Raw genomic sequence first — 27,726 nt, 5'->3', positions numbered from 1 at the left:
TGTTACCATTTAGTGGTCAATTGTACGGAATATGTACTGTACTGTGCAATCTACTAATAAAAGTCTCAATCAATCAATCAGGCCTCGCCGGCTTACCCCAAACCTCCAAAACCAGCATCTCAAAAATCCAGTCCGGAGTCATCACGGCGGATGTCGGCCCACGCCCGTCCTCAAGAAGCGGCGCAGGTTCCTGTGGAGGGTGTCAAAGGCGGATACCGTGCAGCGTGACAGCAGGGTCACCCACTTGACCGCGGTCGTCAACCACTGCGCCATGTCACCCATGAAGGCCACACAGACCGTGACGTAACGGAAGAGCAGTGCCAAGCTCCTCCCCAGCTGCCTGCAATGGTTAACTATCAAGTCGAGTCTTAGGTTGTGCATTGACATTGTTGAATTATTCTCCTCCTGCGTGGGGGGGGGGGGAAATAGGACAGTTTATGCGTATTTTGTGTGACTCATCTTTACGTTTTTAACTGATGGTCCCTAACGTGGACCGAAGTCAAAGTGTGGGAGGTTGCAGACAGTCCCTTATCGTTCTCGTCCAATCACTTTTGTTTCCGGGAGTGTGTGGTGATGTGGCTCTGCTGCCTGGAATTCCATCCGAGGGAATATTAGCAGATAAAGAGAGCGCAAAGGTCCAACAGGAAGCACTCTTTCAGGTGAGTCGACGCTTCCCTTTCATAACACGTCGCCTCGTATTGTGCTGCACGAAGCAGTAAAGGTAAACAAGCAGCCAAGGAAGGATTTAAAGGCTCGCTCCCAATTGACGAGTGTGAGCTAGCTACTAAGCTAGTTAGTTAGCCTCCCCACGGAAGCTACAGTAAACAAAATATTCATAGTTCGCTCCACACTCGTCCCTCCGCCTCTTAGTAGTCCAACTTGTCCGCTGCCTCCCCGGGCCGCTGGTGTCCAGCTGTTCGGAGGAGCATGCGGTTTAATTTCGTAATAGACACCAAGAATCGTCCCTGTTGATGACCGCGGTGACGCAGTCGCTGTGGACTTTTTAACGATGGGCTCGGGAACTCTCGGCTGTTTTCGTCGTGGCCCGGAATTCTTTGCTTAGGGATCGCAGTCAATGTCTGCCGGTAGGAAACGTGAACATTGGGCAGACGAATTGTTAGAAAAGTAAATGACCTTAGAATAGTGGTCACAACGTTACATACACGTGCACGATTACAACTCAATACATTACAAAATAACAATGGTAGTTTTTCCAGTTGCAGTAATCCATCCATCCATTTTTTTTTACCGCTTTTTCTCTTACGGGAGCGCGGGGGGTGCTGGAGCCTATCCCAGCTACACACGGCGGAAGGCGTTGTACACCCTGGACAAGTCGCCATCTCATCACAATGCACTGTAAAAATGGCAGCTCAGTCGCCAGAATTTTACCGTGAAAATAACAGTAGACCAACCCCCGGTGAGGGTTGGACTCCGCCAAGGCTGCCCTTTGTCACCGATTCTGTTCATAACTTTTATGGACAGAATTTCTAGGCGCAGTCAAGGCGTTGAGGGGATCCGGTTTGGTGGCTGCAGGATTAGGTCTCTGCTTTTTGCAGATGATTTGGTCCTGATGGCTTCATCTGGCCAGGATATTCAGCTCTCACTGGATCGGTTCGCAGCTGAGTGTGAAGCGACTGGGATGAGAATCAGCACCTCCAAGTCCGAGTCCATGGTTCTCGCCCGGAAAAGGGTGGAGTGCCATCTCCGGGTTGGGGAGGAGATCTTGCCCCAAGTGGAGGAGTTCAAGTACCTCGGAGTCTTGTTCACGAGTGAGGGAAGAGTGGATCGTGAGATCGACAGGCGGATCGGTGCGGCGTCTTCAGTAATGCGGACGCTGTATCGATCCGTTGTGGTGAAGAAGGAGCTGAGCCGGAAGGCAAAGCTCTCAATTTACCGGTCGATCTACGTTCCCATCCTCACCTATGGTCATGAGCTTTGGGTTATGACCGAAAGGACAAGATCACGGGTACAAGCGGCCGAAATGAGTTTCCTCCGCCGGGTGGCGGGGCTCTCCCTTAGAGATAGGGTGAGAAGCTCTGTCATCCGGGGGGAGCTCAAAGTAAAGCCGCTGCTCCTCCGTATCGAGAGGAGCCAGATGAGGTGGTTCGGGCATCTGGTCAGGATGCCACCCGAGCGCCTCCCTAAGGAGGTGTTTAGGGCATGTCCGACCGGTAGGAGGCCACGAGGAAGACCCAGGACACGTTGGGAAGACTATGTCTCCCGGCTGGCCTGGGAACGCCTCGGGATCCCCCGGGAGGAGCTGGACGAAGTGGCTGGGGAGAGGGAAGTCTGGGCTTCCCTGCTTAGGCTGCTGCCCCCGCGACCCGACCTCGGATAAGCGGAAGAAGATGGATGGATGGAAATAACAGTAGAAACATTTTTCCATTTACAGTAATGCACCTGTGATGAGGTGGCGACTTGTCCAGGGTGTACACCGCCTTCCGCCCGATTGTAGCTGAGATAGGCTCCAGCGCCCCCCCGCGACCCTGAAGGGATTAAGCGGTAGAAAAATGGATGGATGGCACTGTAAAAAGAAAGATAATAGATTTTACGATTTAAAAAAACTGGCTGCACAGTTGCCAGAATTTAACCGTAAAAGTGACAGTGGTACCCTTTTATCATCGACACTAATGCACTGTAAAACGACCTCATAATTAAACAGCATTTTTTTTTTAATTATTTTCCCAGAATTTTACTGTAAAAATAACGAGATTTTTCTATTTACAGCAATGCACTGTAAAAATGGCTGTAGAGTTTTATGGTAAAACACTGGCAACTCAGTCGCCCGAATTTTGTCATAAAATTAACAGTGGTACTGTTTTTCAGTTTACAATAACGCACTGTAAAAAAACAAAAATTTTAAGTTTAAAAACTGACAGCTCAGGCATCAGAGTTTTTCAATTTGTTTAAGTCGGGGTCCACGTTAATCAATTCATGTGTAGTTGATCAAAAGTTAGTGTATATTAATTGCATTTATTGTTCTTCGTTTTATAACAATGTATAGGACTAGAGGTAGAAAATGGATAGATGGAAGCACATGTAAATTACACAAATGTAACATCTCTTTGGACTGGAATGGGAAACAAGCAAACTAAAGAGACAACTCATAAATACTTTTGAAATAATCGTTAATTTCTTAACAGCTTGACAATAATACAATAGATTATGACAAATTCAACCTAATCAGCAACACATTTTCTTAAGTCATTGCTTTGTCCATATACAGAACTTACTTATAAATTGTTTGATTTGGTCATTTACTCCATGAAAAAAAAATGTAACTAGTGTTTTTGCTTTACTTGTCTTTATTTAATGTATGCAGTTATTTTCATATAGGATAAATTATTTACAAATGTATTTTTATTGTACTACGATTATTACATTTGTACTTTAAAAAAAATCAAAATTGTTACGCAATTTTTTTCCTTCCTTTTCTTACTGTCATTTTATTTATTTGCTCGTTGATATTGTATTGTATTATAAATTGAATACAATTGAAATGACAAAATGCGAGCAAACTAAATAATATTAGCGTTAACATGTGAAATAGGAATGTCCCGATACAACTCAAGAAGAAAATGACCCCTGTGGAGCCCATTAACATCCAGGGCCGGGAGGTGGCTGTAGTGGGGCAGTACAAGTACCTGGGAGTCCACTTGAACAGCAGACTGGACTGGAAGGACAACAGCAAATCTGTATACAAGAAGGGCATGAGCGGACTCTTTTTCCCGAGGAAGCTTAGGTCCTGTAATGTGTGCAGCAAGCTGTTGGATATTTTTTTTCAGTCTGTTGTGGCCAGTGCCCTGGGGGAGCAGCACCAGCAAAAGGGACTTAAACCGGATTGACAAACTGATCCGGAATGTCGGCCAAACTATTGGCACGCAGTTGTAGGCGTTTGTGTCAGTAAGGGACAGGACTGGACAAACTGCTCGCCATCATGGACAATCCTGCCCACACTCCAACAGACAATTGAGGGACGGCGGAGCTCATACTCCCAACAGGCTCCTTCAGCTTCGTTCCCACAGTGTTCGATTCAAGAACTCCTTCATTCCGCACTCCATCCAGCGGTATAATGACTCGCCATACAGCCATAGATGATATCTGTCTATTACCTGACCGCTTCTATGTTACCTACCTCTCTTTGTTTATAATGTATATTTTCTGCTGGATCTGCTTTATAGTTTATGCTGCCCTTTTTTTTTGCTGCAGCTGTTACATATACTGTAATATTGTACATGGTAATTGGGATTTGTTATATCCATCCATCCATTTTCTACCGCTTATTCCCTTTGGGGTCGCGGGGGGCGCTGGAGCCTATCTCAGCTACCATCGATCAAGGGTGATGGGTCAAATGCAGAGAGTAATTTCGCCACACCTAGTGTGTGTGTGACAATCATTGGTACTTTAACTTTAACTTTTAACTTTAAGGCGGTGTACACCCTGGACAAGTCGCCACCTCATCGCAGGGCCAACATATTATATAAAAATATAATATATCAGTATATATTATATACTGTATATATAATATGTAAATATTACATATATGTTATATTTTATATTGCTACTATGATACATTTTTCGTCTACTTTATACCTGCATTATCCTTTCCATCCTTACCCTTTCCGTTCTTTGTAACTGAGCTACTGTGTGGAACAACTTCCCTTGTGGATCAATAAAGTTTGTCTTCACTTTTGATACAATACCGATAATGGAGCCTTGCGTATTAGCCGATACCGATATTGAGCCGATACGATATCAGCACAAATCATACAACATACTTTTATTATTTTGTCTAAAAACACTTGCCTATTTATTTTGAATCGTCTGGAATGGACTTGCGCTGTCTTTAAGTTAAATGGTCATTTGTTTTTGGCGACTTCTTGTGGCCACAATAATTCAATAAGTTAAGATTATGACGCAGTAAATTGAGTGATGCAGACACTTTTGTTACTGGATACTTTGTAACAAGCTTCTGGAGACTTCTTATGTCTAACTAATATACAACTATAATTGTTTCATACTTGTTTATATTGACAAATGTCAATAAATGCAATATTGTTCTATAAATGACACTTATTACACAATGTCTTGCGTGTGTGCTTAGCTCTTGTGAAGCTGTTAGCCCCTATTACCCTATATCCTACCATGTTTACATTTTGTAAATGACTTGACTAAAATATAAGAAAATACTAACCTCTTGTGCTTATTGGAGGACATTTAGATGTTAACTGGCTGTCCAGCATTGCACAAGTAAAAACTGCAGGACTGCTTGTATTAGATATTTTACATGCTGTTGTTTTTTTACCGATACCAGCCCGAGACACTCATAATTTAAAAGTAATGGTGGGACTGAATTATCAGTAATTTGATATGAAGTAGGGGTAGGATAAATAAGCTGTACTTTTTCCTTGTCCTTTTCAGCATAGCTGAAATGTAATGTAACTTGTCAAGCATGTCAGTGACAAATGAACTGTACTATACCATTTATTGTAAACCTCAACTGTCCTCTCCATTTTGTGCAGTGCCATCCTGATGTTCAGTCGCCTGGCCAATGTCCTCCAGGAGCTCTCTGGAGAAGAGGGCCAAGATGGAGACACACAGCAGGGCGAGTTCATGCCTCAGCCTCCCGCCGAGGAGGGCCAAGCAGCACCTGCAGAGCCCGAGGCGCCCGAGGAGGCAATTGAGCGCCTGGCCCACCTTGAACAGCTGGTGGTGCAGCTGAAGGAGCTCATCCGGGACAAGGACACCCAGCTGGTCCAGAAGGACACTGAGCTGGCTAGCAAAGATGTTCTACTTAAGGTGTGCACAATATTCTGGGCAGCAAAACAGTGTATGGATAACTGAATGTTTCTTTTTTGGTTGTTTGACAGAATGAAAGGGAGGCAGGTGATGCTCGCTTCAGTAAACTCAAACTTCAGGCCAAAGCTAAGATGGTTGCGCTCAATAAACAGATTGCTGATTTGAAGGGACAAGAAGGAGCAATAGTGAGTCTCAATCACAAGTATCTGTCTAGCGGCCAAATGGAATCAATTATTCAGATTTTTCAAATTTTGTGTACACCAGAGCCCCGACAGTTCTTTTTCCAGAGATGTGGCCGGAGAGAGTGATGTACAAGAGCTCCAAAGCAAGCTTGGTGAGGAGGAGGCCAAAAGCAACAAGCTGCGAGAACAACTTCAGGATACAGAGAAGCTGCTGGCAGAGAAGGATGTCGCCCATGCCCAGCAGATGAAGCTCCTGCAGGCTGTGATATGCGAGAAGGACGTGCGTTTCCAGGATCAGGTTCAGAAACATGAAGAAGAGCTGCTGGCAGCCTCGATACAGTCATCTGATGGCGGCGAGCTCCAGCAGGTACAAGATCAAACACATGCCTCTATGTTTTTTTTACACAAATCAAATAGTCCCCCCAGGAATTTGCGATGTTGTGATTGGGCCAATTCATGCAAATTCAACCAATCCCCGTGGATTACGCACGGCCTTGCAACATTGTCCAATGCCTGCAACTCAATGCACATTTTGGCCAATCGAATTTGTCCCTGAGCGGTACTCAAAACTCACACATCAACTGTCTAATCTAAACTAATGTTTGTTTCTGTCTTGACTCTCGTGTAGAAATAGCAAACAACGTGTAACAATATATCAAATATTGCTCAAACGGAACAATTGTTGTCCTCCCTTGTGCAAACCAAATCTGCATTTTTATGCCTTCAGGTGACACAGATCAGATTTTTTTTGCCAGTCTAAATGCTCCAAAGTGCTACAAATCAGATTTTTTTCGCATCAGATTCAGGCCCCATCAGAAGGTAGTCCAAATCCAATTGGAATCTGATCTTTTCAAATGTGACTTAAGTCTAAGAAATGCGACCTATATGTGACTTGCGGTCATCTTTAGGCAAGCGTGCAGAAAAGATGCGGCCCGCCAGCGGAAGTGGACACGTCATCACAAAATCTGGTTTTGGTGAACAAAGTATTTTTTCGGCGCATCATTAGCAATGTCAAGTGATTAATTTTTAAAATCGGATTAATCGCGGGTTATTTGCTTGCATGAATAACATTTGCTGAACAAAATACCCCAATATTTGGGTACAAATGCAATTTGGTAGTCAGAATGTCATACAGGAACGTTTTTTAAAATGTTTTACTGAACTGCAAGTCATTGATTTGCTCAAAACATGGTGAAAATAAGTTTAGTAAAAATTAAGTTCACATTTTGAAAGTCTTTGCAGTTTGCAATAATTTTGCAAACAAGGTACAGTTACTAATCCATATTGTAGTAAACAGACTCATAAACAACTTAACATAGTGTACCATTTACTCTTCTTTAGTTTAAACAGTTGTTGAAACCAACAAGTTTGTTTCCCTTTTTTCAGATGACAATGCTGATCTTTTTTTTTTTTTGGTACAATGCGACCCCAGCTTGTTGTGATTACTTACAGATGTCAATCAATCAAAGTTTACTTATATAGCCCTTAATCACAAATGTCTCAAAAGGCTGCACAAGCCACAACGACATCCTCAGCTCAGATGCCACATCAGGGCAAGAAAAATCTTAACCCAATGGGAAAAACGAGAAACATTGGAAGGGACCGCAGATGTGGGGATCCCCCCTGGGTGATCGGTGTAATGGATGCCAGGTGGATACTGTTAATTAATGTGAGAGTCCAGTCCATAGTGGGGCCAGCAGGGGATCCTCTTGCATGTAGACACGTCGGGGCACAGAGACGTCACCGACGATGCATAAGGAGTGGGCATCCCGGGTCCTGACTTCATGTGAAAGTCCAGTCCATTTGGAGGCCAGCAGTGGATCATCTTGAATGGAGACAACTCAGCAGTGCAAAGATGTCACCAACTGATGCAAGGAGGAGTGGTCCATCCTGGGTCCCGACTTTAAACAGCCCGCGGATCATCCCGTGGAGGCTGATCTGTGGTCACCTGATAACTTCTCCACGCAGGAGAGGGGGGTAGAGCAGAAAAGAGAGACAGCAGATCAACTGGTCTAAAATGGGTCTATTTAAAGGCTAGAGTATACAATTGAGTTTTAAGATGTCCAATGTTCTCCAGGAAGCAAAATAAATTCACATTTAGTCTGTAATTGCAAGTTGATGCTCTTGTTTGTGTAGTACAGTTGGTTCATCCTTGCTGTAAATGTGCCTCTCCAAGGTATTGTATGACGAATCAGCTGTGGTGATATGAATGGCATCTTTTTGCAGGACTTGGTCCTGTTAATGTCCTACAATGGGACATTTGACTTTTGAATCATATTTTTCCTGTTGATGTTTGTTACTTTGCAGATCTTCTTACTAGCGAGTCGCGCGTATGTAGAAGATGTCTGTGAATCATGTGTGTGTGTAAGCGAGCAGTCTTGCTGTCCGTCCATCATGACAAAGATTTTGAATGACGACTCACTCTGTTGAGTTAATTCTACTGTTAAATAAATGCGCTCAGGTGCTGAGAGAAATATGGAGAGTGACTGTTTAAAGCGGGTGACTAAGAAAACAAACACACATGGACATAGCAATTTATCGATGCCGGAAAAGTATTTAGACTTAATTTTCATTTATTGTTGGATTGATTGATTTACTGACTATCAGCTCAGGCAGAGTCAGCATTAAAACTTTTTTTAAGGAGCAAGTGGTGTTCGTTATTAGCGTACTGGCTGCCTCCACTAAAGCGCACACAATATGCTGTTTCCTGTAAATACTTTTGACTGGCGAAGAGGCAAAAGTCGCCGAGGCTCAACAATTCTGATTTGCGAACATGTCTGTCACTCAAAAGCCGGTAACGGCAAAGAAAAAAAAAACCTGACTCTTGCGGTTATTTATCGCACTAATTAAAACCTTGATGTCGATTCGATGTCGATGAATCATGCAGCCCTACTATATATATATATATATATACTATTTTATTTTCACGTAAAAGGCACTCATTTTTAAGGTGTGGCAACTTTTATTTTGCAAAATAGTAGTAGTAGTGACTTCCTTGTTCATCTACATAATTTGGTCAACTTCTTTTGTTTTCACTTTATCAAACTGCGCATGCAAGTCACGTCGAGGACCCATTGTGGCCTGTGCGCGCTTATACTGTAGTCTGACAAAGATCATATTTTACTTATTATCTAAGCAGTCAGCTGGAAAATCTGATTTCTAAAAATACGATTTGGGCCACTTTGGTCTGCTGTGTAAACGCAGTCTTACTTCCTGTTCCTGTTTACAGTGCTAAGCCTTCTGGTTAATGTAGCGTATAGATATTTAGCAACACACTGGCATCCTGACTTCCTAGTTTACATGTGTTTTTATAACCTTTATTTATCCAGGCTAAGTCAATTAAGAACAGATTCGCATTTGTAATGTTGACCGAGCAAAAAGGCATGTTAGAGATGTTGAAGTTTGATGATAATCTCCTATCGTCTCATTTTCTAACAAAAATTAACGCTATAGATTGGTCTCAACAGTTCACAAATTAACTTAATGTGCTGGGGTAATTGTTTTGAAACATAAATTAATGTTGAAGATTGACACGAATGTTGAAGATGGACAAACACTGAAGTGTAAAATATACACACAGAATGTCTGCAATTTTTGGACGACAGAACAGACAGCGAACAATAAGGAAGCATTTATTGGTGTTTCTTTCTGTAATTATAATAAATGATTATGCCCAAAACAGGCCAAAATATGAAAAAAGCTGAAAAAGGGTCAAAATTCCCCAAAGGAATGACTCAAATGGGATCCGGGTAGCCCAAAACAATGGAAAAACAGGCCAAAATGTGAAAAAAGCCCCAAGTATGTGTTTTCCTGCCATATAGTGTCTATGTTTAAGTTGTATGTGGTACAAAACGAGTAGAACATCAACACAGTATTTATTTCCAAATGTTGCTGTTTGATGTTAAGATTACAATGAACACTTAAAACATTAAAAACAATTTCATAAAATCCCAAGGTGATCCAATGTTCTAAAACAATTTTTTTTGCGTCAAAACATTTGGCCTGGACAATTAAAAAAGTTAAATCTGCGAAATCCTGGAGGGACTGATTAAACATGCTTTGAGACTGTTTTGCTTTTAACTGCTAATCATCTTCCCTGGTGCACTTCACAGGCTCTGCATGCAGCACAGCGCCGCTGTGAGGAGCTGGAAGAGTCCTTAAAATCCCGCTCGCAAGTGCTGGAAATGCTGCAGCAGGAAGTCAGCAGTGCAGATCAGCAAAAGCAGGTGCAGATTTGTCAAACTGCATTTTCATTATTTGAACTTATCCCGAAAGTGGCTTGAATAGAATTTGCTCATTCGCTCAGATTCTGACAGTTCAATTCCGACAAATGGAGGTGGAACTGGATGAGGCAGTCAAGTTGCGGGAGCAGCAGAGGCAGGAATGGACCCGACAGTCCAGCAAAGCTGATGTGGACCTCCAGGAGTTGCTGAAGCAAGAGAAAGCTGAAGCTGCGGCAAGGCATGAGAGCGAGCTTGCCTCCCTGAGAGAGGCATCTAACATGAGTCTGGAGAAGGAGAAGGCGGAGGTTGCTAGGTTGGAGGCGGAGATGGCTTTGATGAAAGAGGCTGTCCAAGCGTGCCAGGAAGCCTCAGAGAGAGAGATGGAAATAATTCGCCTTGAAAAAGAACTTACGTCTTCAAGAGAGGCTGAGTCTGATGTCATCCAGGCCAGTCAGAAAAGCCTGGAGGAGACAATATTACAAGTAGACAAACTAGAGAGAGAGAGAGCTTTTCTTCAAGGGGAGTGGGAAGAGGCTCAGAAGAAAAGTGAGATTTTTGCAGAAGTTTGGAAACACCTGCAGCCTCTCATCCATGAAGAAGTACAACCATTGGAGGATATAACAGATCTTTCAATGGTTGTGGACACTGTGCTGTCCATTGAGACACAAGTGAGCAGGCTGAAGGACGAACGGCGTGAGAGTGAGCAACGTTGTTCTGAGCTCACACATAGCCTGGTGGCTCTGCAGGGTGAGAGCTTCAATCATGTTAATAAACCAGTCTTTACAAATGTCCCTTTTTGTTTTATAAAATAAATAATTTATTTCCAGAACAACTGGACAGGAGCGCCAGTGAGGAGAAGGAAGCTAGGATTCAGCAGCTGGAGCAGCCAAATGACCCGGTGAGCGCTCCTAAGTAGACAAAGCAGGTATTAGCTTCAAAGTCAGACAAGACGTGAGAACAAGTAGGTCACAGGTGGAAGTGAGCTATCTAATCCCTCCTGTACTGAGCCACTCTCTAATCTGACATTCAGATCACTACACTGATGTTTATGTTGCCTTTAATTGGAAGACCTTCTAAAAATTGTTTATTTTTATTCTTTTTTTTCCAGGCTCCTGAAATGGTTTCACAAGAGACTCAAGCAGAGGCTTCGTCTGAGGCTGAAAAAGGTACAGTGGGTCTTTTTTATGTTTCAACTAAGTATGCCAAATAAACATGTATTTCAACTTTGAATCATTGGTGTTTTTCACAGTGACCATATTGTCACTGGAGCAACAGCTTTTAGAAAAAGACAACCAACTCATTGCCTTGAAAGAATCTTTCCGACTGGCCCAAGAATGCTCCACCAGCGATGTTTCAACAACTGAAAATATAATTGAGAGCAAAGATGACGTCACTGAAAATAATGTTGCAACGCCTCCTGACTCCCTGGAGGACACCCAAGAAGAAGAGACCACCTTGGTGGCTGAGGACACGTCAATCCTCTCCATTTCTGCTGACAACGAGAGCAGCCAGGAGTTTGTGGAACATCACGACTCTCCTGAGGAATCCAAAGGGACTCCCTCTGATGAGATGGTCACCAGCAACAGCAGCTGGACACTTTTAGAAGCTGTGAACCAGGATGGACGCCAGGAGTGGCCATCTATTATGCAGGACTTTGGCCACATGCAGTCATGGGAGACCACAAGTATGGAGCAGGAAACTTCCACTACTTTAGTCACCTCTTCTTCCGTCATAATTCGAGAAACGGTTGAAGTTCACGAGACTCGGGATGGTGCCTCTACCACAGATGCTCCTTCAGGCCATGTCTTTGCTCAGGCGCTGACAGAGGAACTTCAGAAAAGGTATACTGAACTTTTAACTGAACTGAAAATCCTTAGGGAGGCTACTGCAGAGTCCCAGGAGAAAATTAGGAGTCTGGAAGAAAAAACGCAAAAGCTTACTGCTGATAAGGAAGAAGTCCAGTCTCAGGCAAGTGTCTTTGCAGAGGAGCTCAAGTGTGCCAGAGAGGAAGTGATAAGTGTTTCCCAGCAAAGCAATGCTGAAATCGCCCTTCTAAAAGAACAAATGGACATTTTGAGTAATGACTGTAACGCCAAAGAGCAGAAAATCCAGGCTCTACAGGCAGATGTGGAAGTGGCTCGCCAAGCCCTCTCTGAGCAGCAGAGCCAGGCCCACATGCTCGGGTCACAACTGGAGGAAAGAGAACTCCTATCCTCTGAGCTGGAAAAGAAGCTTCAAGATATTGAGAGCAACATGTTGAAACAATCGCAGAAATCAGCGCTTGATGACGACTCTTTGTCAAAGAAGGACTCTGAGATCTGTGAGCTGCAGTTTCTCCTCAATCAGGAGCAGCGGCAGATGACAGAGCTTAATGACAGCATGTCTGCAAAACTTAACCAAGCAGAAGAAGAGAAATTATTGGTCAACAGTGAAGTCAATAAACTGAGGGAGCAACTGGTGGAACTTCAGAAGTCAAGAGAAGAGACATCGTCTCAAGTGGATGAGGAACTATCGAGTTTACGTAAAGCCAAGGAGGACCTGGAAACTCAGTTGGTGAGCACCAGAAAGAAATTGCAGGTTGTGCTCGTGCAACGTAAAGATCTCATGAAGAAGGTCTCTGATATGGAGATGGAGGTGAATAGCTCAACTGAAAAAGAGGAAGTGTCTGAGACTGCTGCAAATATTCAAGACGTAGAGAAGTTTTCAGCAAAGGACCTGGAGGCCAAACTGTTGGATCTAGAGCAAGCAGTGAAGTCCAAAGACCAAGTAATTGAGTGCCTGGAGTGCAAGATTAGCCAACAGGCACAGCTCCTTGCAGAAACATGTAACAAGCAAGCCGAAAGCCCTCATGAGTCTTGCACGTTGTCTGACAACAGCATGTTACAATCCCAAGTGGCCTCTCTAGAAGCAGAGTGCGAAACACTGCAGAGGAAAGTCCTGGAGGCCAAAGAGTCTCGTAAAGAGAGCATCCGCAAAGCCAAGGAGAAAGACCGACACCATCGGGATCAGCTAAAGCAGCAGAAGGAGGAATATGGTGAACTCATGGAGCGTTTTGAGGGGCAGAGTGGTGACTGTGAGCTTCTTCTCAATAAACTAAGGGACCTAGAAGATAAAAATAATGCACAGAATAATGCACAGAAAGAGGAGCAGCCAGCACAAGAGAGCAAAAATTTGGTTACAAATTTAGAAAAAGGAGCAGCTAATGATTGGGTCCAAGAGGATTGGGTGGATTTTGCAGGATCTGAGTCAGATTCAGCGCAACCGCTATCTGGTGATCAGCAACCATCTGAGCAGCCAAAGGTCATGTCTCCTCAAACAGAGGTGACCTTAAAAGCGTTAAGAGAAGAGATCCAGATTGTGCGAATGGAAAACTCTGAGCTCGAGAATAAACTTCAAGAAGCACAGACTACTTTGTCCCAGAAGGAGGCAGACCTACAGGATGTTAGCAAGGAGCTGAGAGCCTTATGTGAAAAGGAAAGACAGATCGAAGTACTCTCTGAAGAAATAAATGCTCTCAGAGAGAAGTACCAGCAAGCGGAGTCCTGTGCTGAGGCCTTGAAAACAGAAATGGAAACTGTTGCTACGGAAGCATCTTCACAATCTGCGAGCCAAATTACAGCACTTCAAGCCGAAGTGGAGGATTTTAAAAATTTCCTTGATGACAAGAACACAGAGCTTGCAACACTTAGCCAGCAGATTCATGAGCAGAAGGCTCTCATACACTCAATGCAGGACACAGTGGACCACAAAGATCAACTAATAGCCTCCTTAGAGGCTGAGCTTAAGGCTGAACAGGAGAAGAGCAAAAAGGTAGAAGTTGAGGAGGAGAAGGACAATGAGGCCAAAATCCAGCAGCTTCAGCGGAAACTTCAGGCGGCATTGGTCTCTCGCAAGGAGATGCTCAAAGAGAACAAAACCCAGAAAGAACAGCTTGCCTCAAGTGAAACCTTCATTGCTGACCTGCAACAGAAGATGCAGGTGGCGGAGGATGAGCTGGAGAAACTCCGAGCGGAACGCACAAAGCTGATTGACGAGGTTGACCGCATGTTGCAAGAAAACCAAAGCTTGGGCTCTTCTTGTGAGAGTCTCAAACTAGCCATGGAAACCATCGCGAGCGAAAAAGACACATATGTAAGAGAAAGCGAGTTGGCCAAAGACGAGGCAGCCAAGATGTGCAGCGAATGGGAGGAGAAGGTCAGCAGCATGAAGGAAGAGTATGAAACCCTACTCCACTCCTACGAGAATGTGAGCGACGAGGCGGAGCGTGTAAGGCGAGTCCTGGAGGCCGCCAGGCAGGAGAGAAAGGAACTGGCAGCGAAGGTCAGGTCCAACGATGCCGCCAGACAGGAAGCCGAAAGACAGGCTGAGGATGCGCAAAAAGAAGTGGAGTCAGTGAAAGACAAAATGAGGAAGTTTGTCAAAGCAAAGCAGCAGAAAATCCTTGAGCTGGAGGAGGAGACCGAAAGACTTCGAGAGGGGAAAGAAAAAAGACAACTAGAGGGTGGAAATCAAACCAAAGAGTTTGAAAGACATCAAGATGAGTTGCAGACTTTAAAAGCTGAGTTGGACGCTACAGTGACAGAACGAGACGACTTAGCACAAGAGGTTGAACAGCTGAAGGAACGACTTGGGCAAATCGATAGAAAAGACACTGATCCTGTTTGTGCTGCCAAAGTTGTGGAACAGCTTCAGCATTCAGATCACATAGTAACACAGATGGAAATCATTGAGTCCAAAGAAACATACACTCATGTGGATAGTCCAGATGATCGATTAAGTTCAAAATTAACACCAAATGCTGAACCTTTAGAGGAACAAAAAGTTACATTAGAGGGCAAAATTAGAGAGATGGAGGCAGCTCTTCAGTCAGAGAGGGAACTCTGGAAAAAACAAGAGGCCGAACTCAGAGTTGGACTAGCCTCTCTTGAGCAAGATCTCCAAGAGAGCAATGAGAAGGCCAGTCTGATGACGTCCCTGGAAAACTGCCTGCACGAGAGCAAAGAGAGAGAAAGTTGTCTGATTGAGGAAAGCTCAAAACAAGAGGCACAGTTCAAGGACCTCCTCAAGAACCTTGAAAGTGAAAAGGACAACTTGGAGGAGCGACTGATGAACCAGTTGGCCCAACTCAACGGGAGCATTGCAGGTTACCAGCAGGAGGCAGCAGACAACCGAGAACTCCTTACTGAACTTAGGCAGGAGGTGGAAAGGTTGGAGAGGGAACGGTGTGATCTTGAAGCCGAAGTCCGAGCCCAGACGGACAGAGCGACTCGACTGGAGGAGGACATGAGGCAAGCCCAGAGGCAGAGAGCTGAAGCCGAAGCAGAAACGGGGAAACAAAGGGAGCTGGAGCAACAGCTGCGGTCCGCTCAGAGGATCAGAGAAGGCAGCCAGAGCCGAGCCCGTCAGCTGGAGGAACTCTTGAGGGAGAAGCAGCTGGAGGTGCGCCAGCTTCAGAAGGACTCCATCCAGTACCAAGAAAGGATCAGCGAGCTTGGAAGGGAAGTTAAGGCACTGCAACTAGGCCATAGTGAGCTCAGCAAAAACCTAGAACAATCTCAAGAGGAGATCTCCAAAACTAAGGATGACCTAAAAAGATCTGAAGCAGAGTTGGCAAGCTGTAAATCAGACTTAAGCGAGGCCAAGGAACAGTTCAAACGGGTCACGCTTGAGAAAACGAGTTTGGAACAGAGTGTCCAACAGAAGGAATCTCTGTTGAAAGCTGAGGCAGAGCAAACCCTAGACTCTGTGAGATTTAGGCTTGGTGCAGAGCTAAAGGAAATGGAGCTCAGACTGGAGGAGGCCTACAACGACAGAGAGAAGGAAGAAGAAGCCACGCTGGAGGCCAAAGAGGCAGCAGTGGCAGCTGACAGGCAAGCCAAGGAGAATCAAGCCCGTCTGGACGAATCACTCGCCCGGCTCGCTGCCTTCTCGCGCTGCATGTCGTCATTGCAGGACGACCGGGACAGAGTGCTGGATGAGGCCCGTCAGTGGGAGACTCGCTTTAATAATGCTCTGCATGGCAAGGAGGCTGAGGTACGGAATGCTGAAACCAGGGCCAAGGAGCTGGCGGACATTCTCCAGAAGGAATCTTCTCTAAAGGCAGAAATCCAGCTCTCGGTTGACAGGTAATCTTCGATTCATGATGTCAAGCTCAGTGTTTCCATTGATACTTAAAATTAATTGATGTTGCAGATTACAGAAAGCCAACGAAGAGTCGCAGCTGAAACTGGAAAAGACTGAAAAGAACCTAAATGAGAGCCGAGCGGAAGTGGAAAAGCAGCGTGCCGAGCTACTGCAAACCACAGCTGAGTTGCAGTCTGCGGAAAGTCAAGCCCAGCTGCTGAGAGAGGAGTTGGACAGCCACAACCAGAGGGCCAGTGCTTTTGAGGAGGCCGTGGCTAAGCTGCAGGAGGAAGTTGGCCGGGCCAGGATAGAGCTGAGGGAGAGAGAGACGGACGAAAGGCGTCTATGTCTCACCTTAGAGCAATTTGAGGCCGACCTGCATGCCTCCAAGGCCTTGACGGAGAGTCTGCAGGCTGAGTTACGTGAGAAGGAGCAGAGGGAAGTGGAGATGCTGGATGAAAAAGAGCAAGCTATTGTACTGGTAAGAAAATTAAGTATGTGCCCTCTGAGGGTTCTTGTGCACCTTATAACACTCTAACCTTGTAGGCTTCAGAGGAGGCACGAAAGGAGGGCGATGGCAGGGCGCGGGAGGCCGAGGAGGAGCTGGAGAAGAGGCGAGGTGAACTACGAGATGTGGAGGAAAATTTGCGAAGGGCCAAGGAGGAGAGAGACACTTGCAGAGCCAAACTGGACTCCTTTACAAAGGCCATGGGCTCTTTGCAGGATGACCGAGACAGGGTCCTCAACATGTACAAGCAGCTGGAGGAGAAACACCTGCAGATCATGATGGACAAGGATGGTTTGATCCAGGAGGCAGCAAGTGAGAGCAACGGCCTCAAAGAGGAGCTGCGTTCTCTGCTGGTCCAGAGAGACGATCTTTACGCAGAGAAGGGCAAACTGTCTGCTCAGCTCCACGGGTATCGAGATGAACTCCAGCAAGTTCTCAGCATGAAGGACTCCCAGCACAAACAGCTTGTAGCGGCACAGCGAGAGCGCATCTCATCCCTTGAAAAGGAGCGTGATAATTTGGAGAGCACGTTGAGGAACATTGGCAAGGTGGAAGCTGCCAAAAAAGAGCAGGAGATGCCATTACAAGCGGTAAATGCTCCAGGAGCTGAAGTTGAGAAGCTGAAGGAGCAGTTGTTGGTTGCTAGAGAGCAAGCGCAAGCTCTGGAGGAGAAGCTTCTTGAGGAGAGGCAGGAACACAAGACAAATACTAAAGAACTGTCTGAGCTGCGTTGGGAGGGAGGTGTGATGCGCACCGAGTCCGAGAGTGCTCAGGAGAGGGTGGCCGAGCTGGCCAGCGACCTGCTAGCCGTCGAGCAGAAGCTCCGAGAGGAGAAGGAGGCTGTGACCCAGTTGCGGGCAGAGAACCAGTCATTTGGTAAGGCCATGGCATCGCTGCAGGACAGCAGGGATCAGGCGGAAAAAAAAGCCAGAGAGCTCAGCTTCAAGCTGGAGGAGGTGAGAAAAGCTGGAAGCCCTGTCGGCTCTGCTGGAGAAGTGTGGAGTCTGAAGAACGCCCTGCAAGCTCTGCAGAATGACCGCGAGAGACTGGTGAGTTACTCTTTCTTCTGTGAAGGTCCTAGTGGCCATTAGGGATATTTCAGCTGGACAACATTAAGTACACCTGCAGCGTTATGGTATTACCGTATTTTGCGCACTATAAGGCGCACCTAAAAACTTCCAATTTTGTCAAAAGCTGACAGTGCGCCTTATAATCCGGTGCGCCTTATATATGGACCAATATTGAGCCTAAACGTTTCAATCAATCAATCAATCGCAACTACAGTAAACAGCCGCCGACTTCATTTTCCCCCGTCTTCATTTTCCCCCGTAGAAGAAGATGAAGCGCGTGGTGCATGCTGGGATATATGACTGCGCGAGGCGTGCCGTTTCATTTCCATTTGTTTATGTAAAGACCCCAAAATGGCTCCTGTTAAGGGACACGCTTACAACGCAGAGTTTAAACTTAAGACGATTAGTCACGCAGTACAACACGGGAATAGAGCAGCAGCGACACTTACTCCATTAATGACGACTTCGACGAGACGGAGCCGGGCATGTTGGATGCCGTATTCGCCCAACTGTTTAATTCGGACACTGAAGAAGAAGAATTCGAGGGATTCGTGGATGAGGAATAACTTCATAAAGTGAACTTTACATGTTTATTTTGTGTGTTGTGTTGTGTGACATTAACGTTTGAGCAACGTTGAGTTATTGATATATTGTTATTGCTCTGCACTATTTCGAGTGTTACTATATTGTGATTGCACTAACGTTTGATTTACCGCAACAGTATCACTGTTTTTTACGTGTTTATTGAATCAGGGAAAGGTTCCCCTCCACTATGTGATACATACTTGCCAACCCTCACGGATTTTCCGGGAGACTCCCGAAATTCAGCACCTCTCCCGAAAACCTCCCGGGACAAATTTTCTCCCGAAAATCTCCCAAAATTCAGGCGGACCTGAGTGACGTGTCGACAGCCTGTTTTCACGTCCGCTTTCCCACAATATAAACAGCATGCCTGCCCAATCACGTTATAACTATAGAATGATTGAGGGCGAGTTCTTGGTTTCTTATGTGGGTTTATTGTTAGGCAGTTTCATTAACGTCCTCCCAGTGCAGTAACAACACACAACATCAGCAGTCACGTTTTCGTCTGCCGTAAAGCAGTTGGTCTGCCGTAAACAGCAATGTTGTGACACTCTTAAACAGGACAATACTGCCATCTACTTTACATGCATATGTGACAATAACATCTACGACTTTTAGAGAGTGCAGTGCACAACTGCGCCCACAACAAGGAGACGAAGCAGAATGCATCATCAGAGAGGGTGTTCAGCATGGTTAGAAAAATAGTGACAGAGAACAGAACAAGGATGGACAATTCAACCCTTAACTCAACAATGAGTAGATGATTGTTGTGTCTGTATATGTGTAAATAAATGAACACTGAAATTCAAGTATTTCTCTTATTTATATATATATATGTATGTATGTATGTATGTATGTATGTGTATGTGTATATATATATATATATATATATATATATATATATATATATATATATATATATATATATATATATATATATATATATATATATATATGAAATCCTTGACTTGGTGAATTCTAGCTGTAAATATACTCCTCCCCTCTTAACCGCCCCCCGACCACGCCCCCACCACCCACCTCCCGAAATCGGAGGTCTCAAGGTTGGCAAGTATGATGTGATATAAATGTTACACTACATGTTATACCTTGCTGTTGTTAAAAGATAAACAAAACACCACGTCACTGACTTTACCTCGCTCGGGGAAAATAATAAAACAGCTGTTTATTCATTTTGGGAGTGAACAGAATTGTCAGAACGCTAGTTTGTAATCTATTAATAAAGTTTGACTAACCCATCTGACTGTTTTGTTGACTTTCCCTTTAGCGCATCTCCATCTAATGGATGCATAACGTAACCCCAGCCTCTACTGTAGCGTCTATTCTATGCGCCTTATAATGCGGTGCGCCTCATAATGCGGTGCACCTTTATATATGAACAAAGTTTTAAAATATGCCATTCATTGAAGGTGCGCCTTATAGTGCAGAAAATACGGTAGTAAATTCAAACATGCATACAGTTAAAATATTGTACATCACTTTATAAGTACATTGTTTGACTTCTTTGCTCAATCCATTCCATGATTTAACTCCACATGCTGATATGCTAAAGGTGTTGTCTGTGCATACAAATGTGTTAAGTTAGATTTACTCTCTGTTATATTTCTCCTCTCATGTCACGAAGAATAATTGTTGTACATTTTTGCTTTGTGCATAATTTTAGCTGTTTGCAAATGCACCAAATGATTGAATTTAATTTTTTTTGATTCCGTTAATACATTATGTATTATGCTAACTGACCTTTTTTGTTACACGGTTAGTGAATGAGGCCTACTTTTGTAGTTATATTTCTACACAAATGTGGAAACTGTAGCAAGCAGTAGAGAATATTGAGTGATTTCTGGTATAAAACATATTTTGCTTTAATCAGTAGTATTTTTTTTCCACCTTATGTTTTATATTTTTATATAATAGTTCCAGTTAATTTTATCATCATCAAATTGTATTTATTTTACCCTGTCAATGTTTACTCCATCTATTTGTATTTGTGTTCTTTCCTACTGCTGCCAAAAATAATTTATTTTATTTTATTTAGATTCCATGGTAGTCTGTTTTTGTCAAACCACCTCTTTAATTTAGTCATGTCTTCTATTATTATTAGTTTTAACTCCAGAGTGAACAAAATGCTGTTGTATGGTCTGAAAATAGTACATATTATTTAAATGCCTTGTAACTTTACAATTGCGTTTTATTTAGAGATTGAACAATTTTGGTCTCAGTATTGATCCCTGGGGTACGGCCTAGCTTCATGTATTGCTTCCTATTTGTCAAGTAGCTTCTTACCCAGTTCAAGACCAGCCCTCTGATGCCATACTGTTCTAATTTGTAAATTTGCCATACCGTTAAGGGCAGAATTTGTGATGACTCTTGAGAAGAATAACAATAGTCTTCTGTTCTCTGGCAGCTGGAGCAACTTCAAACACAGACATTAGAGCTGCAGACGCACAAATCAGAGCTGGCTCGTCTGGGAGCAGGAGAGCTAATCAAAGTCAGTCAGGCGCTGTTTGAGGAGAAGAATAAGAACCAAGACATGGTGGGCGTCATCAAGCAGTTGGAGAACATGGCAGAGGTGGACAAGCAGGAAATAGAGATGCTCAGGTGAGACAATCAACACAAATATGCTAGAATAATGTATTATGGTGGTCACGATTAATGTTCCCCCTAATTTTAATGTGTCTGAGCAAAAGCTTAAACTTCCTCAGCATTCAGTGAGCAACACAGACGTGCACACTGGCCATACCAGCAGCACACCTGTCCCAAACATGGCATAACAGGTTGACTGTCACATAACAGCAGTCATTTCCATTAAATAGTTTTCTAATGCAGGTAATTTGGCCCACTTGCAATTATGAATGTAACAAAATAATCTTGTTTTTCATGAGCCATGTACTAGTAATATATGTATGGGTGGAGGTCCTTCTTTGGAAAGAAGACATTTAGTTCCCCTTAAAACATTCACATTTTGCACAATGAGATGTGTGCTGTAGCGTTACAGTCATGACAGTGTTTATCAGCATTTCCATAATCTAGTAACAGAATTTCATGATTAATATCCATAAATTACCTTCTTAATAAATGACACACATCTGTTTGGGGAGTGTGGGTCTACTGTACTTATTTCAGCATATTAAAACATTTATCTCTCTTAACTACGCTGCACTGTTGGTTATAAGCTAACTAGCAAAACAGTGCATGCGTAAGATTTTTTGGTGTGATTATAATTGACAATAAACCGTTTTGCTCAAAGTGATCAATGAACCTCTTGACAGACGTTGACTGAACGGTATTGACAAACATTGTTTTGTCTGTTGTAAGGGCTTGTTGTCACCTGTCTCTCAGTTGCATTGCAAAATCGTAAAGCTGAGTTTCCATTTTGCAGTGCGCCACTGCAAAATATTAGCCGCCACACCTAAAAATTAGGGTTTATTGCGTGAAAACCAAGTAAAGTAATTAAAGGTATTGTAGCGTCCAGAAGACGACTCACTAACTCAGACGCTTTTTTTTAGCTTTTATTGCCAATATGCTAACAATGGGCCCAATTCCAACATTTCCTCCATGTACAGACTTCTTTCTCAACACTTACTCATTCTCCGCCAACACGGGTGTGTTCAAGACTAAGGGAAAAATTAACATCATAACACACAAACATACACTTTTAACACCAGTAGGAAGTTACAGTATGAATAGAACTATATATGTATAGTTTATTATTTGCGCACTATTGACTAGTGACGGACCGAAATTTTGGCCGCCAAAAAAATACGTATACTGATCAACGGAATAGCGTTGATAAAACCGGACGCTTAGATGACGTAAGCTATACGCAGAGGGTTGCCTTGATCGGAGGCAGCATGTCCGCGCTGTGGATGTACTTAAACATATACGAGATATAACCGCGGACAGCGATTTTCAAAATCTAAGATGACAGTTGTGGTTTCTAAGGAGAGAAATGGTCGTAGCAGCCCAAAGCAAGTGTGATGTCATGCTCGTCATGGGGCTACAGAAGAGTCTAAACACGAATACAGTTTATAACAACATCAGAAATAGATGCTAGTTTTATGATAATTATTTTAAATATAGAAAGACTGACTAAAAAGATTCGCAAAAAAAGTAAGCAGCAACATTTTTCAAACGATACAAAAAAATATATGTTGATACTATAATAACAGATATGTTTGAAATGTATGCCTTTTTTTGCCTTTTTAAAGAAAATATATGCATCATAGCAAATGTCATATTGAGCACACCCCTTAGCCACGCCCCCACCGTCACAGGTATCTTGGCAATTTAGGGGAAGCCCTGCACAGAATAAATTGTTTATTTTGTTTAGAGTTTTGGTTGGATTTTATTGTTTGTGCAGCATAGATTTTCTGTGCGCAATTAGAGGGAACATTATTCAATATTTGTGTTGTGTTCTTCTAGACTGGAGCGTGTGGACTGGCTGGCCCAAGCGGAGCAACTTAAGCAGCAGACTCTCAGTGCGCTGTCAGAACGCGATCAGCAGCTGCGTCAGCTCGCTGCCATGTTAGAGGAGGCCCGTGCACACACGCCCAAACTCCAAAAGGAACTCTACCAGAGAGAGGCATGTCTAAATATGACATCGAATGCGAAACCTGTCTTGTACTGTATATATTGAACCAAAATTCCAACCTTTCATGTGGTGCTTCAAAAGGCCTCACAGGAAGTAGACAGCGCTCCTGGAGCTCCTCAGGAGAGGCTTAGCCGGCAGGACGTGCATGCTTCCCCGTCCGACATCTCAGAAATGCAGCAGAGGTACCATCCGGTCGAGAGAAGGACCTTGCGTGATTTCAACAAACTGATATCGACTTATTTGTTTGACATGTGCGCCATCAGGCTGGAGGAGGAGACGCAGCAGAGGCTGGCTGCAGAGGAGCAGCTGATAGAGGCGCAGGATCGACTCAGGCGGTATAAGCAAGATGAGGAGGTGGTGTCGAAACAAAGGCTGTAATGTCGTGTGCGCTCATGTTTTGTTTTCATTTGGTCGCAGCCAAGCTAAACGGGAGGATCACTCCGACACGACCGTGTTAATCGAGCCGCCGGAGGGAAGCGTCAGCCGAGTAAGTCTCCTCCACCTCCATTCTCCCACATGTGACCGTCCACTTTTAAACCCTCTTTCCCGCCGCAGACTCGTAGAGGCGGCACCGGCTTGCTCCGGGCACTGCGTGCGGGCGTGTGCTGGCGACGACGGACGCCGCTGCTGTTGAGCATCTACCTGCTGAGCGTGCACGTGCTGCTGCTGCTGTGCGTGGGCGGCTTCCTGTGAGCGGCGCGGCGACGGCACCTTGCATTACGGAGGGTTTCGCACACAAACATTGCACTTTACAGGACTTACCCAGCACGCTTGGCAATTCATTAGGAATAAACTGGCAAGTGTAGACGTTCTAACGTTTTACCCTTTGACATGTGCACGATGTTAGGGGCTGTCATAAAGGGACAAGGTTTGTAGAAGAATATATACATATTTATAAATCAAATGGTTAGAGGTTTACTTCCTGTTGTGATCACATGCACAAAAACAGAGGGTTTTGCAATTATTCCTTCAACATTCCCCTCATGCAAATCACATGATTATATTTATGCTTCCTCCTCTACATCTATTCCAGGTTAATCAATGCATCTGTCACCACAGAATGATTCCATATGAAACGAGCTGCTCATAATAATTACCCAATCATAAACTATGGTACTGTGATTCAGCCTAATTTATTGTTCATCTTTCTTCCTTCTTCAAATTCACCATAAATTAGACTTTAACTGTATATAACCATTGTAAAGGGCTGCAGAGACAGAATATTTAAATAAAGTGCAAGTGGTTTATAGTCTAATTGCTTCTCATTTTACTTCCCTTCAAAAACAGCACATTGAAATTAATTTCAGAGTTTGAATAAGATGATCTTTTCGCAGGAGCTTAAGTCTGGGTTTTAATATAGTTGGGATTTGCTCTTTTTTGTTTATTTCACCTCACTTGTAATGCAAGCAAGATTTTTGTTGTGGTCCCATTTTGGTATGGAATATCAGAATCAGAATCAGAATCAGAATCAGCTTTATTGTCATTACGCAAGGTAACGAGATTGAGGCCATTCCATACAGTGCGATGTGTGCATGCTAGAAAAACAAAACAATGTGCAAATATATAGAAATATAAAAAATGTAGAAGTGCAATGAATATGGTGTGAAATGAATATATACATGAAAAAAAACGAAAAAAAACAGGGTGGTTGGTGGAATGGGTTATTGCACCGAAGAGAAGGCAGTTATGAGGGACAATGGGGCAGTCCGTTCAGGATGGTTATGGCCCTGGGGAAGAAGCTGTTCTTTAGCCTGTTTGTTTTGGTTTTAATGCACCTGTAGCGCTTCCCAGAGGGCAGCAGGTGGAACAGGTCAGAGCCAGGGTGGGTGCTGTCCTTGATGATGGCACTGGCTCTGTTGAGGCAGCGGGAGGTGTAGATGTCCGTCAGAGAGGGGAGAGGGCGGCCGATGATCTTCTGAGCCGTCTTGACCACTCTTTGCAGCCTCTCCCTGTCTGCTGCAGTGCAGCTGCCGTACCATACCGTAATACAGTAGGTCAGCAGGCTCTCGATGGACGAGCGGTAGAAGGTCAGCAGCAGGTCAGGCTTCAGGTTGTACTTCCCGAGGACTCTAAGGAAGTGTAGCCGCTGCTGAGCCTTCTTGATGATTGATGTGGTGTTGACTGTCCAGGAGAAGTCATTAGAGATGTGGACTCCAAGGTACCTGAAGGTGTGGACCCTCTCTACACGCTCGCCGTTGATGTAGAGGGGGGCAGGGTCGGTGCTGCTCCTCCTGAAGTCGACGATGATCTCTCTGGTCTTGCTGGTGTTGAGAGCGAGGTTGTTCTCCGAAGACCAGGCCGTCAGCTTTAGGACCTCCTCTCTGTAGGCAGCCTCGTCACCCCTGGAGATGAGCCCGACCACTGTGGTATCGTCGGCGAACTTGACGGTAAGGTTGTCACTGTGGGCCGGACTGCAGTCATGGGTGTAAAGGCAGTAGAGGAGGGGGCTCAGCACACAGCCCTGTGGGGAGCCGATGCTCAGCGTGCGGGAGGATGAGAGGTGCGGGCCAAGTCTCACATTCTGGGGTCGGTCTGTTAGGAAGTCCCTTATCCAGGCGTTTGTGAGAGGGGGGAGGCCAAGAGTGTCCAGTTTATTGCAGAGTCTGTCCGGGATTATTGTATTGAAGGCAGAGCTATAGTCCACAGAGAGCATCCGGACGTAGCTCTGCTGCTGCTCCAGGTGGTTCAGAGCAGAGTGGAGAGCAACAGCGATGGCGTCCTCTGTGGACCTGTTCGCCCGGTATGCGAACTGGTGGGGGTCGAAGTCTGGAGGGATATGGTCCTTGATGTGCTGGAGAACAAGTCGCTCGAAGCACTTCATGATTACCGGAGTGAGGGCCACTGGTCGGTAATCATTCAGGCTGGTGATGGGAGACTTCTTCGGCACCGGGATTATTGTAGATGACTTCAGGCAGGATGGGATGACTGCCTGAGCCAGGGAGAGGTTGAAGATCCTGGTGAGGGGGGGAGCGAGCTGGTGGGCGCACGTCCTGAGCACCTTTCCAGGTACTCCGTCTGGTCCGGTAGCCTTCCTGGGGTTCACAGCCAGGAGCACTCGTCTGACACTGTGCTCCTGTACAGTGAGTGGAGTGGCGCCGGAGCCCGGTGGGGGCGGGGGCAGGGCTGGAGCAGATGAGTGTCGCTGGGGGGTTTCGAAACTGGCAAAGAAACAGTTAAGCTCCTCTGCCAGTGTCGCACTCTGATCCGCAGTTGTCATATTGCAGCCTCTGAAGTTCGTGATGTCATGAATGCCCCGCCACACCTCCCGTGAGTTTTTGCTGGACAGATGGGACTCTATGCACCTCCTGTGGTCCACCTTTGCTTTTTTTAATCCCTCTCTTCAGGTCGGCTCTAGCAACACTGTACAGTGCCCTGACCCCTGATTATATATTCATTATTATTATTAGACTCCTGAAGGGCCCCACCCCATATTAATCTTATCGTCACCTAAACACACTCGGTATGGTTACATGTACTAAAAAACTAATTGACTTAATTTGATTAAAACTAGCCTTTTAAAACACATGTTAAAACCTTAATAATGTTTTTACACGCAGCATGAAATGTCTCCCAAGATTTCGTTTTGAAAATAAGGCTTTTGACTTTTTCAAGATGGGATGAACAAATCTAGACAATGTGATTGTAAACCAGTTTTATCTTCCATGTAGACACTCCCATCATCGATTATTGCCTTCAACGTTCGAAGCATGTCAGTCGTCCTAACGTAATAAACTGGAAGCACAGTAAATGGTGCACTTCATGATCACAATATTTACAAGTGTATGTCTTAGAATTATTAATGAGTTGGCAACATTAGTCACTAAAGGCTCCCTAAAATATACTGAAACCCACCCCTTAATTATTTGGTATTGAAGCGGAGTTTTGGGGTCATTAGTAAAGTTATTATTATTGGTGTATTTACTGGGGGTTAACCCTCCCATGTCTTTAAAAAGCAGTGGCGTTTCGAGCTTTAATCAAGGTTTCTATAAGGCACCAGAGTTAAGTGCTATGAGATGCATAAGTGAAACTTAAACATTGTCCGATGCTGCCACAAATAGATTTGTCATATTCTATCACCTCATCCTGGTTTTCAAAAGTTGGCGCTGTGTGAAAATACATACAGTACAGGCCAAAAGTTTGGACACACCTTCTCATTTCAATGCATTTTCTTTATTTTCATGACTATTACATTGTCACTGAAGGCATCAAATCTATGACACCGCTGAAGTGAAAACCCTTTCAGGTGACTACCTCTTGAAGCTCATCGAGAGAATGCCAAAAGTGTGCAAAGCAGTAATCAGAGCAAAGGGTGGCTATTTTGAAGAAACTAGAATATAACATGTTTTCAGTTACTTTACCTTTTTTTGTTAAGTACATAACTCCACATGTGTCATAGTTTTGATGCCTTCAGTGACAATCTTCAATGTAGTCTTGAAATTAAAAAAAACACGCATTGAATGAGAAGGTGTCCAAACTTTTGCCCTGTACTGTGCATGTGAGATTTGATGACGTGTACGTTACGTGGACCGTGAAGTGTTCCATTGTGGATTTGCTGCCACCTGAAGGAATTAACATTTTTTATAACACCACACATTGTACTATGGCATTACACATTCCTAATTTGATTCAA

At 44.3% G+C, this 27,726-nt stretch overlaps 1 protein-coding gene across 1 annotated transcript; it reads left to right on the top strand.

The window, feature by feature from the left end:
* Window positions 1-449: 449 nt before the first annotated feature.
* Window positions 450-24,351, top strand: golgb1 (golgin B1). The gene is made up of 17 exons (XM_061959572.1): window positions 450-659; window positions 5,523-5,799; window positions 5,871-5,984; window positions 6,064-6,348; window positions 10,094-10,207; window positions 10,288-10,951; window positions 11,032-11,102; window positions 11,313-11,370; window positions 11,454-16,329; window positions 16,397-16,808; window positions 16,874-17,884; window positions 20,910-21,103; window positions 22,928-23,087; window positions 23,178-23,278; window positions 23,360-23,431; window positions 23,514-23,583; window positions 23,652-24,351. The coding sequence occupies exons 2-17, from the start codon at window positions 5,533-5,535 to the stop codon at window positions 23,787-23,789; spliced, it is 8,607 nt and encodes a 2,868-aa protein (XP_061815556.1). The 5' UTR covers window positions 450-659; window positions 5,523-5,532; the 3' UTR covers window positions 23,790-24,351.
* The last annotated feature ends 3,375 nt before the right edge of the window (window positions 24,352-27,726 follow it).

This window comes from Nerophis lumbriciformis, linkage group LG05 (assembly GCF_033978685.3).
Source record: "Nerophis lumbriciformis linkage group LG05, RoL_Nlum_v2.1, whole genome shotgun sequence".
NCBI lineage: Eukaryota > Metazoa > Chordata > Actinopteri > Syngnathiformes > Syngnathidae > Nerophis > Nerophis lumbriciformis.
Note: the sequence above shows the minus strand (reverse complement) of the source record. Positions and strands in the feature narration are given on the sequence as shown.

What these genes read in the sequence shown, in the direction of transcription:
- golgb1 (XM_061959572.1), top strand. Translation starts at nt 5,533, where the DNA reads ATGTTCAGTCGCCTGGCCAATGTCCTCCAGGAGCTCTCTGGAGAAGAG. An exon ending in ATCTCAGAAATGCAGCAGAG is followed by an intron (nt 23,279 to 23,359) that starts GTACCATCCGGT and finishes GTGCGCCATCAG; the next exon opens with GCTGGAGGAGGAGACGCAGC. An exon ending in CGGAGGGAAGCGTCAGCCGA is followed by an intron (nt 23,584 to 23,651) that starts GTAAGTCTCCTC and finishes TTCCCGCCGCAG; the next exon opens with ACTCGTAGAGGCGGCACCGG.